Raw genomic sequence first — 12,604 nt, 5'->3', positions numbered from 1 at the left:
CAGGTATGGTACAATTTCTTGGCTCATGTTTAGTTTCATGGAGTTCCAAGAAGCAAAATACTGTTGCATTATCCACTGCCGAAGCTGAATACGTAGCAGCAGCAGCTTGCTGTTCCCAAATGCTTTGGATAAAACAGCAACTAAGAGATTTTGGTATTAAAGTTGAATGCATTCCTATTTATTGTGATAATACTAGTGCCATATGTATATCCAAAGATCCAGTGCATCATTCTCGTGCTAAACATATACATATTAGACATCATTTTCTTAAGGATAACGTAGAACACAAAAATATTATATTAAAGCATGTTAACACAAATGAACAAGTTGCAGATATTCTGACCAAACCACTTCCTAGGGAACAATATGAAAAGATGAGATTGGAACTTGGTATGATCAAGCTCCACTAAAGTTAGTTGCATATATTTCCCATTGAAGCATCATAAGAATGAAAAGGTCAGGAATCAATCTCAATATCTTGATTGAAAATCAATTATTGCATGGATCAGGTAAACACGTAATAAAGTTTGTACTATGAATGTTTTCTTATTTGCATGTTGTTAATTTGATCAGACCAATGCAATATGTTCATTATTTTCCTTATAATTTTTTTTATTCATCATTTTCCTATCCTTTTTCTTCTTATTTTATTTTAATACTCATATTTCATAATTTATTCATATGTCATTTTTTATTTTTATTTTTTTTCGGCCAACTTAAACTAAAATTTTTGGGAGAACGGTTTTCTTCAATCAAGCAATGCAAAGGGCAATAAAGTGATGGGACTTGGAGGAGTAACCGTCACTTCAATCATTTAAAAAAAAAAAACCCCTCCTTTACGTCATTACACTCTACCTTCCCAAACCTTCTCTCAATTTCTCACTCAAGAAACCGTCCTTCTTCCTTCTCTCAAAACCTTCAAAAAATTCAAAAAATGAAAACCCCCAAATCATCTAAATCAGGCAAGAAAACTACCAAATCCTGTATACCCAACCAACCAAAACCACTAAGAGTAGTTCTTCCACCACCATTACAGCAGGATGCACCACCCACACCAACTGAAACCACACAAGAATCACCAAAACACTCCACTGAACCCACAAGTACCAAAAGAAAGATTTCAACAGGTGGTTCATCTTCCAGAGTAGTTAAGCGCTCAAAGCATGTTGATCCAAACAGTGCTGAAGAGGTTTCAAAGGAGATGACAGTAGGGTTCGGGTTGGATAAATATTGGTATGCTTCTACTAACTTTCCTAGATTGCATGACATTTTAAAGTTTCAAGAATGGGAATCATTGATGTCAAACTTCAGTTGCAATTCAATTTTTCCAAACCTAATGAGAGAATTTATTTTAAATTTCTCCAATGATGGCGGAATGTGTTCTAGTGTTGTTAAAACTGTTAAAATTGAATTTAACAGTGCTTTATTAGGGGAATGGTTTAATGTTCCCAATGTTGGTTTTGATACATATTATATTGGGTCGAAGATTTCATTTTCTGGTATCAATGAACGAACAATTCTAAAATTTTTAGGAGTTGATCAAAAAGGGAAAATTAGTCACAATGTTCTTTCTCCTATACATAAGTTGTTGTACAATGTTGCTCGCAGATCATTTTACCATGAAACTCAAAACGTAGTCAAGTGAGTTTGCGTGACGCCACTTTAATTTACTGCATGGAAAAACACATTAAAATAAATTTTCCTTCATTGATGATCTCTCATTTATCAGACTGTATTGAAAAGAAAAGTTTCATTGGTTATGGAGGGTTGCTAACCTGGATATTTAGAAAATTTGAGGTTCCATTGGAAGGGTTGGAGTTCCCAATGGGTCCCAATATGAAAATTGGTGCTAAATGTTTGCAAAATTTGCATTTGAAATTGAATGATGAGGGAATATTGATGCATGAGGGGGTTGTAGAAGTTGAATCTGAATAAGAAGGGGCTGAAGAAGTCGAAGAGGAAAAGGAGGACAAGGAGAATGAGGGAGAAAAGGAACAAGATCCTGTTCTCTCTGAACATACTGAAAAATCTGAGAAAGAGGAACAGGATGGAGCTGCAAGTAAGGGGGAAAAAGATAAGCAAAAAGAAGCCTTGGATGAAAATGTTCCTCACAATCTCTGCAGTGATTCCAGTGATGAAGAGATTGTGTTGGCTATGTGGAAAAAGGCTAAGTCAATGCAAAGGAAGAGTAGGAGGTTGGCCTCAAAGCGCAAGGCTACTGTGGTTGATGAAACACCATCTGACAACATACCTGAGCCGACACCTATTGAACCTTCCTCTCCCAAGCCAGCCAATTCACCACCACATCACAATCCATCACCACCTCCATCACCAATACAGTTTACACCTCCACCACAATCACACACTTCACCTAATATTGGCTGTACTAACTTTGACTCTATTCCTGCAGTTTCCTTACATTCCATTCTCTCCAAGCTCCTTGATCTACAGTCTCAATTCACTGCCTTTCAAGATGAAACTCGTGTCTCGCTTGCTTCAATTGTGGATCAGCTAAACCAAATGGAACAACGTCTTGGTGCCAAGCTGGACACAGTGGAAGTGCAGACTGAGTACATTGATGAAGAAGAGACCGCCCCTTGATCCCTCTCCTCATAATTTTAATGATTTGTTGGTTGTGACACTTATCAAACAATTTCTCTTTCTATTTTTGTACCATCTGGGGTACATTGTTGATGTACCTTTGAACAATTGCTACTTTTCTTTCTTTGTTTTTATTTTCATGGTCTGTGAAAATTGACTATTTGCAGGTTTGATTACTTTTATGGTGCTTGCTTTCATTATTGTTTCTTGTTTTCATCACTAACAAATCTATTTGGTTTGTGCTGAGTTTTGATAACTCCCAATTCTTTTTGATTGATGACAAAAGGGGGAAGATTATGCACAAACTTAAGAGGAGAAGTGAATACACAGTTACATATCTTGGTTGATTTATATTGATTCTTATTGATTGATAATGTGTATGCTATGTTTAGTGATTTTTAGTGATCATCTGTTGTGTTGCTAAGTTTTTGAGGATATTTATTTTTCTTGTGCATTTGTTCTCAAAATGTTTCTGATTGAAATTATTTAACAATGTGTGTTAGTTTAATTATGTTAGTTATTATGTCAGTTTATTTTAGTTTAACTTAGTTTATTTTATTTAAGTTTTAGGTTAATTAATTTTGAAAGTTTTGAAAAATATTTGATAATATGGAGTAAACTGTTTTATTGTGAATGCTTGGTAAATTATATTGTAACGAGTTGATTTGCTAAGTTATTTAGAGTTGCTTTAATCTCTAGTATGCTCTAAGAAATTTGTTTTACTCTATTTTACTTAAGTTTGTTTATAAAGTTTGCCATCATCAAAAAGGGGAAATTTGTTGGCCTCTTAAGGTTTTGATGATGACTTCACTTTTAAATAAACAAACATATTTTTAGAGATTGTTTTGTAGGTATATATCCGGTTTAATTTAAATCGTTGATGAAGCCTATGACTTGATTCGTGGAAGTTGTACATGTCTCAAATATCCAAGAAGTTGGGCAATTGCTTTAGAAGTCAGTTTACTGTTCCTAGAGTTGAAGTCCTGACGAAAGTTGTAGATGGAGACAGTGCGTTGTTCCCCACGATACTGGTCTGAAGAAAACATTGACTGGAAGTAACGAAAATTACTTTTTCTGTTTTAGTTAATGTAAAAGGTTAAAATTTAATTAGTTGCTTAATTAAATTTATTTATTAATTGGCAAAATATTTTTAATACGCCTAAAAACATGGAGAAGACTAATTCCTTGTTTATCTCCTATAAACTCGGACATCCAAGAGACTTGTTCTCTACTTTGAATTAGTCTCCTACATTTTAGGATATTCCTTTAACCCATGTAATATTAACCGTACAGCAGTTATGTTCCACTCCTACTTTCAACTAACTTCCCACTTTCTTTGGGAGCAAGTAAGTTTATGGAAGTCGTGGGATAAGTGCATCTCATGGAGAACGTGGGCTGAGTGCACTGACGGTTGTTCCCTTTATAAAAGAGGGAAGCTACGGTTAAGCGGATATGTATAGAGAGTGTCCATTTAAGGGAGATCATTCAAAGAAAAATATTTTCTGTTTTTGAATGCCAATTAATTCATTATATTTTTCTTAAGCAACTACTTAATTTTAATCTTCATGAGAATTGGCCTTGTAAAGGGTAATTGAGTGTTTTGTTGTAATTAGACTTATGGGAAGTCTAAGGGAATAGAGAATAGAATCGAGAGAAGAGAAAGAGAAGGAGAGAAAGAGAAGAGAAGAGAAGTAGGCCTAAGTAGAGAAGCTTTGAGTGAAGCATTTAGAGAATTGAGAAGCTTCAAGTGAATCAAACATTGTTTTGTGTAATTGTAATTGATTGCCTTAACATAGTGAGAATTTTGAAATCCCGGGGGGTCGTGGTTTTTCCTTCTTATTAGGCTAAGAAGGTTTCCACGTAAAATCTTTGTCTCCTTTATTATTTTTCTTTTCGTTTTTGAGTTTAAGTTTTGTTCTTTACTTGATACAATTCCGCAAAAATTAGAGGCAAAAATCTTAAACCTACTACACAACAATTCACCCCCCCTCTTGTTGCATTCGATCATCCATTAGCATTCCTACAAGAAACAATGAAGGAGAAGACAGAACTTCAAAAACAAAAAGAAGCCCGAAAACAAAAACAACTTCAAATGGAAGAATATCGAGTGAATTGGGATATTTATCAAACATTAAGCAAAACGGAAACTCTTCAGTCATGGGAAGCTGATATGATGGTTGAACTTGGACAATACTTTCAGAATTACAATCGTCAGTAGATGGTTCAACTTCATTGTTATTATGTTTTAATTATGTATTGTTTTTAAAATGATGGTTTAATTATGTAATTTTTTTAAAATGATGGTTTAATTATGTAATGTTTTAAAAGGATGTTTTAATTATGTAAGGTTTTCATGCATTAGTCTTTTCTTTCCTTCACCTTTTGGCATGCATTAGTTCTTTCCTTTCCATCACCTTTTGACATACAATAGTCTTTTCATTTCCATCACCTTTTGGCATGCATTAGTTTTTTTTCCTTTCCATCACCTTTTGGCATGCATTAGTCTTTTCATTTTCATCACCTTTTGGCATGCATTATATTATATTATATTATATATATATATATATATATATATATATATATATATATATATATATATATATATATATATATATATATATATATATATATATATGCACATCCACATCCAATTGGATGTATAACTTCAAAATGAGTTTTTATAAGTTCAATTTTTCCTCATCCACCTCAAGTTCTTCATCTTCTGATGAAGAGAATGAACTAATAGACAATATGGTTGATTATGTTTTCCAATATACTATTCCTCCTATTGTTTCAACACTACAACCAAGGGTGAGAACGAACAAAAAATGTCGAATTCAAAGAGACCATTCAAAAGGTCATTCCCAACTATTTAATGACTATTTTGCTGAAAATCCTACATATCTGCTCAATTGTTTCGACGTGGGTTTAGGATGAGGAAACATGTATTTTTACGGATAATGGAAGCTGTCTCCAACAATGATCCATGGTTCACTACCAACATTGATGCAACTGGTATAAAAGGTCTAAGTGCTTCATAAAAGTGTACTGCAGCTCTTCATATGCTAGCATATTTGGTAGCTGCTGATCAAGTTGATAAGTACCTCCAAATTAGCGAAAGCACAGCACGAAAAGCACTCACTCGTTTCACAAAGGGTATATTTATCAATTTGGGCAACATTATTTGAGAAAACCAACACCTCGGAATAACTCGGGTCGTACGAAAAGAGAAGATGACCCTTCTAAAAACGAGATAAATATTATCCGAGTCAAACCGGGATGTTAGAAGGCAGTTAAAACGGATTTGAAATTTAAGGAAAGCTTGCGGATCGAGTTCTATTAGTGTTATTATGAACTACTAGATATAAGAAATTCTTAGCAGCGGATAAGCACGAAACGTTAAATCTACTTATTACAACTTGAGAACGAAAATCGCCTCATAAAACCAAATGTTCTTTAAACTTAATTAGAAGTTCTTATCAACACTTCTATATCCTAATGATTTATTTCTTCAAGGGTCAATCCTCACTCCCCAAACCTGCAACTTAACTTACTGCTAGTCATTGCCTAGATAGGAAACAACATCATCGCAGGGTCGTTAAGACCAAAAGTACACGTCAGCAATCGTCGCATATCAAGTAAATAATAACACAAGAGAAAGTTTTAATTTAATAGCTGTCAATTCACAGAACAGTACGCTTCGATCATGCTAATAAAGAATTATTATTTTAATGTAAAGATTAGTCAGCCATACTGCTGTACTATCCAGCCATACTGCCGGTATACTTCAATCTCCATAAGTGAGACATTACATTAGGGGGAGCTAACCCCTAAGCAAGTCTCTACCATAGACACTCGCCTTACTTCGGTGCCTATGGTTAAGTATGCATACCCCCGCGGTGGCTCATAATGCCCCCATATACCGCGAGTAATTCATTTCCACCAATTGACGTCATACTACGTCCACTTTAAGGTTAGTGAGGTCATACTACCTCTGCTAATCAAAAAAATGTATCAAAATTATTTATTCGGAAAGATAACAATATTCATACTATATATCCATACTTTACTTTTGTATACCATTATTATATGATACATCGGACTAATGCGAACTTCGCTGCGTGTACATACCTTAAGCAAGATAACCAACTCACAAGCGTCTTAATCAATTTCCGGTCACGAATCGACTTCCTATAAGGTTCAATCGTATTCGGGAAATAAGAACACATACACATTTTCCTCAAATCATCCATAACACACATATACAATTACACCCATACCTAGAATACTACATACAACATGAACATCCATCACATACTATAACATGGTAAATGCACAAAACAGGACAGCCTATATAATCTGTCTAGAAACTCAACTTAAAACTGTCAAACTGAAAATCCGACTTCACCGTTGCGTCCGGAAGGCGTCAAAACCCCCGGGTACTAATTTTCATAATTTATAACATAGTATAAGTATTTTTAACTTAATTTCAAAGCCAAAAATGTTCCAAAAACACATTTTTTTTCACCATTTTCAAAACCTACGGGATTTTGTCATTTCATTTTTTTCATCACAAAAATATAAATTTCAATGCTTTATTTCCTATTAAATCTAAACAACAATATTTACATAATTTTCATGATCGTCTACAAAATAAATTTTAATTAATTATTTTTTTTTCCTCAAAAAATAATTCTTTTTACACAAATGTACACACACATACACATCACATATATACATGCATATTTCTCTACCAATATTATAAATTCCTCCTATTAATTAATAAAAATAAATTTCTAACACCACTTACATTTTTTTCTATGAGCATCCATTTTTTTATATATATATTTTTTTCAATCATCCATCAAACAATTCTTCACACACATGTAAACATATCTAAAACCCTAAAACCATACATTAATTTAGATAGAAAAAACATCATACTTTCACACATGAATTTTAAATCATGAACAAATCATAAACTATAAAATAACACACATAAAAAAAATCATAGAAATTTAAATTAAAACTTAAAAATAAAACTAGATTAAGAATTTACTCACAATTTGCACAAGAACAAAACACCAATTGATGAACAAGATGATGATATTAGGCGTGAGGATTAGAGCATTTGGGAGTGATTTCTTTACTTGCAAATGGTTTTGAAATGAAAGGATGTAAAGTAAGGAATTAATTAAGGAATTATGGGATTTAATTGTGATAATTGCCTTAACCATTCAATTACCAAAATGGAAGTTATAATCTTCCCCCAAATCCTTCATATGGCCGGCCAACCCATTCAAATCCCTCTTTTATTATTATTATTTTTTTTGAAATTAAAGATAGATTAGGAAAAAGGTTTGGGCTTAAAATGGTTTTAATTGCCATAAAAGTTGAAATCTCATGATCTAACCCACTAACAAAATAAATAATAAAAAGAAAATATATTCTTCTATAAAGAATAATAATAATAATATTACTAGTAAATCATTTAATATATCGGAAAAATATCGGGGTGTTACAACCTGTCAATTTCACGGTGAATGGAAATCAATATGGTATGGCCTACTATCTCACTGATGGCATTTATCCTAAATGGGTTACTTTAATTCAGTCTATTACTAAACCATAAACACCAAAAGCAAGGTTATTTGCCCAACATCAAGAAGCAGCAAGAAAGGATGTGGAACAAGCATTTGGGGTGTTGCAAGCTCGATTTACAATAATTAGAAAGCTCTCACTTACTTGGGATGAAGAACGACTCTCTGATATAATTACTTATTGTATAATTATGCATAATATGATAGTGGAAGATGAAAGAGATACATATACACACTATGCTGATGGTAGAGAGTTCATGGGAGATCGCCCACAAGGTTAATCGAAAGGTACAAGTGGATCAAATGATGAATTTGAGTATTACACAGATAGAATTGTTGATAACAACCGATACTTGGCAAATAAGGATGATATTGAAGATCGACAAACACATTTATCCTTAAAAGATGACTTGGTTGAAAATATATGGCAAAAGTTTGGAAGGAACCGCAATTAATGTATCATGTATTTATTTTATGTATATGCGCATTGTAATCTTTATTTGAATTTAACGAATTTTCCTTAATTATTATTGATGTCTACAAATTTATATTTATTATAAAATATTAATTTTATTAAAAGAATAAATTTTTTTAATTAATAAAAAGTAGATCTATTTGAATCAAATAAAAAATTATAATAACTTTGTACATGAAAATATTATTATGAAAAACTAAAGATAAATATTAGATAAATTAAGGGAGAGAAAGTACGGTGAGGTAGATAAAAAGTAAGAGAGAGAAGATGATTATCTTTTAAAAGAGGTCATTGTAAATAAGTTTATGTTGAAAGATAAACTTTTAGAAGAGAAAAATATTGTGAAATAGTAGGATGACCTTTTTAATATATCACCATAAATGATGCTATTAGGGGTAGAGGGGTGGTTACTATCAAGCCTTAGGGTGTCAGTCATCGTGTTAGATGAAAAGAAGGGTTGGCGTACATTTTGGGAATGATTGTTGGCGCTGGGGAAGGAAAGAGATTGTCCCACCTATTGATTAACCATAAATAATCTTAACTTTATGAAGTATCTTTCTAGAATAAATTTGGGTAACCAAATGACCTAGTATAGTAGATAATTTACCAAAAAAAAATCGAAAATTAATGTAAAATTAGAGAAAAATTTGAAAAACTTACATAAAAAATTTTGAATAATAAAAAAATCTATTTTAATTTATTTTTTTATAAAATAAATTGTTATAGCAAGTCATTTGATTATCAGGTTTACTCTAAATAGATCCACCTTAAAGTTCAAATTATTCATATTTAATCAATAAATAAAATTATTATAAATAAGTGATAAAAATATTAAATTATTTTAGATAATTTTTCTAAATTAGTTGGATATGGTTTTTCTTCTGTTAAGTTATAGTGTCAAGCCCCGGAATGTGGACAGACCAAAAGTTCAAAAAGTACAGAGGCTGACCTAGCTCTCCGCAACAAATGCATTCTTAAACAATGACAGAGTCCAACTAACCCCCTCAATTACAGTTGCTCCTATCTTACAAATGTCCACAATAAATTTTTTTTTTTTTCAAGCCGAATTTTCCTCTTAGTTAGTTTCTTCGCCCATCTATAAATTCCGCCTCTCCCATCACAAACTTTTACTGCAACCGTTATTATTTTATTTCCCCTCCATTATTGATATAATTATGATCTTAAACCCTTCAACAATGTTCACTACAGACTACGAGCTCTTGGAAGAAATTGGAAGAGGCCGATTCGGCGTCGTTTCAAAGTGTAAATCACGATCCACCGGTGAAATCTTCGCCGTTAAAACAATTGATAAATCATTAGTCTCCGGCGACATAACCGACAAACAATCACTCATCAATGAACCAAAAGCACTGCAACGTCTTTCTCTATCATCCACGTCCTCATCCTACATCACTCGTCTTCACGCTAAATACGAAACCTCCTCCCACCTTCACCTTATACTCGACTACTTCCCTTTTCCGTCCTTATACGACGTTGTTACGCAAAACCAAAAGATACCTGAACAAGAGATTAAATCTATTACTTTCTCCCTCCTCCAAGGAATCCTACATTGTCACCAGAATGGCGTTATTCATCGGGATGTTAAGGCCGATAATGTTTTGTTTGACCCGATTACGAAACGGGTTAAACTGTGTGATTTTGGGTCGTGTGGGTTTTCGAATGAACGTTTAATGGATGAAGTTGTGGGGACTCCCTATTATGTTGCGCCGGAGATTCTAGAAGGAAAATTCTATGATGAGAAAGTTGATGTTTGGAGTGTGGGTGTCGTTTTATATGTAATGCTAGCTGGGTTTCCGCCGTTTTATGGAGAGACAGTTAAGGAGATTTTTGAGAAGATTGTAAGGGCTAATTTAAGATTTCCGACTACGGTTTTTGGGAATTTTTCATCTAATGTTAAAGATCTTTTGAGAAGATTGCTATGTAAAGATGTTTCTCGAAGATTCTCCGTTCAAGAAGCTCTGGGTAAGTTTTTTGTCCTTTATACAACGATAATGGAAATCTGAGTAATTTGATGAACAATATATTTGGAATTTCCTTTTGCATGGGTTATTTTTGCACTTGATCAAGAACCTCTTGAAGATTGCATGAATTAGTAAATTTATTTTTCATTTGTTTTTGTTGATTTTGAAATTTTAGATCGCATGCATATGAATATCTTGACCATATTTGTTTACAAATTAGATTTATTTTTTAATTTAATATCTCAATTTCATTATACTTATTACTAATAATAATTTTTTCCTTAATAGTGATTTTTTCTCACAAAACATATTACAATATTGGGTACAAGCATATAAATATCATATTTTTATCCTAAATAAGTAAATTAAATTCTATTTTTACCTATGGTCAGTTCATTTATATAAATTTGTGGTTTATTTGGGTACATATAAAAAATAGAGTGGTAATAAGGCCTTGTGTATCAATTTTGAATCCTGTATTTTTTTTTTCTTTTATGTGTTATAACTATTTTTAATAAGTATTTCTGTTGATAAAGTGGACAGGAGAGTGAAAAATCAGAAAAAGTGGAGTGTAGTGTTATGATGACGTGGATTAATAATTGATACCCAAGTAAATAATGGAATATTCTTCTCTATCACAAATAGTACTTGTGTATATACTTTACCTATCACCCTCATTATTCTCATTATTTTTGCTGTGTTATTATATTTTTTTTACTTTGTTCATTTATCTACACTTACACTCAATTTTATCTAATAATTTTTTATTTTTTTGTAAAATAACCAGTGTGTAATGAAATGTACGTACTACATTCTAAATTGTTGTGAGTCTGCATATCGATTTTGTGCTCTTTGTAACATGTTATGATTGTTCATTTCTTGATAGGGTGGAAGATGTGAATTTAATTTAAGGATGTTTTATTAATAAAGTCACCGTACCTAAGGTACACCTAATCCATAAATACTTGGTGGGACCAGATAACAAAAGTAGTAGTAAACTTACATCAGTAGATATGAAAGAAGAAAATGGTGTTAATGAACTAATTGTGGATACTTTTGAATGTTATGTAGGACACTCTTGGTTGACGTCAAGTGTAGGGCAATCTGCGCCGACAATGACTGGACCAGAATTATTATAGTTTGAAGAGAATGCATATTATAGATGACACTACACATTATAGAGTAGTAGTAGTTGATGATGAGGACAAAGCCAAGTGTTTTTTGTTTTCGGGTTTTTTAGGTAAAGCAAGTGTTGCTACTACGTCTTGCATGTAGCTTTTTTCATTTTCTGAAACTTCTATGAAGCTTCGTGGATGTTTCTTAGTTTTAAATTTCGAAAGTGCTGGACATTCTCTTACCTTTTTGTAAGCGATTGTTTCGATTTTTAATGTCGTCATTGGTTATTTACAATGCAATTTGGACAAAATTGTACGATTGGGAGTTTGGGACTCGGGAGTGAAGTGAGCAATGCAAAAATAGAAGTAAAAGATACGTTAGTTGAAGTTGTTCTGTAAAAAAGTATATACTTAAGGATGACACATAAGTACAAGTTCGTGGGTATTTCCCATCATGAATAGTGGTAAGATGCAGCAATAATCACGTCTTATCCACTGATCGTGCCCCGTAACTACCGGCTCTCAGTATAAATAAATAACAAAATGACGACGACACTTATTATCGTTATTTGATCGCTAAATTAGTAAAAGTGGTCTTGGTAACGGCCCAAGGGCGAACGCTATTTTCGTGGACGCCAAATGAAAATCAGACACTCGAACGTCGCCAAAATCATGAAAATCGGGGCGACGACCTGGCTACGGCCCAGGTGTCATCGCAATTTATGTTTTTTGGGGCTACGGGATGGCTACGACCCTGGTGTTGTCGCCCACTATTAAAGATTTTTTTTTCATATTATGATATTTACTACGCTATATATTATAATCATTTAA

The 12,604-nt window shown here is 32.8% G+C and overlaps 1 protein-coding gene across 1 annotated transcript; it reads left to right on the top strand.

The window, feature by feature from the left end:
* The first annotated feature begins 9,746 nt into the window (after positions 1 to 9,746).
* Positions 9,747 to 12,004, top strand: LOC130809422 (phosphoenolpyruvate carboxylase kinase 2-like). Its single transcript, XM_057675208.1, has 2 exons — positions 9,747 to 10,659; positions 11,730 to 12,004. Exons 1-2 carry the CDS (start codon positions 9,852 to 9,854, stop codon positions 11,795 to 11,797), a joined length of 876 nt encoding a protein of 291 aa, XP_057531191.1. The 5' UTR covers positions 9,747 to 9,851; the 3' UTR covers positions 11,798 to 12,004.
* Positions 12,005 to 12,604: the final 600 nt, after the last annotated feature.

Source organism: Amaranthus tricolor, chromosome 1 (genome assembly GCF_026212465.1).
Source record: "Amaranthus tricolor cultivar Red isolate AtriRed21 chromosome 1, ASM2621246v1, whole genome shotgun sequence".
Classification (NCBI taxonomy): domain Eukaryota; kingdom Viridiplantae; phylum Streptophyta; class Magnoliopsida; order Caryophyllales; family Amaranthaceae; genus Amaranthus; species Amaranthus tricolor.
The sequence above is the reverse complement of the archived record's forward strand: the minus strand, read 5'-3'. Positions and strand labels throughout refer to the sequence as shown.

What these genes read in the sequence shown, in the direction of transcription:
- LOC130809422 (XM_057675208.1), top strand. Translation starts at nt 9,852, where the DNA reads ATGATCTTAAACCCTTCAACAATGTTCACTACAGACTACGAGCTCTTG. An exon ending in CTCCGTTCAAGAAGCTCTGG is followed by an intron (nt 10,660 to 11,729) that starts GTAAGTTTTTTG and finishes AATGTTATGTAG; the next exon opens with GACACTCTTGGTTGACGTCA.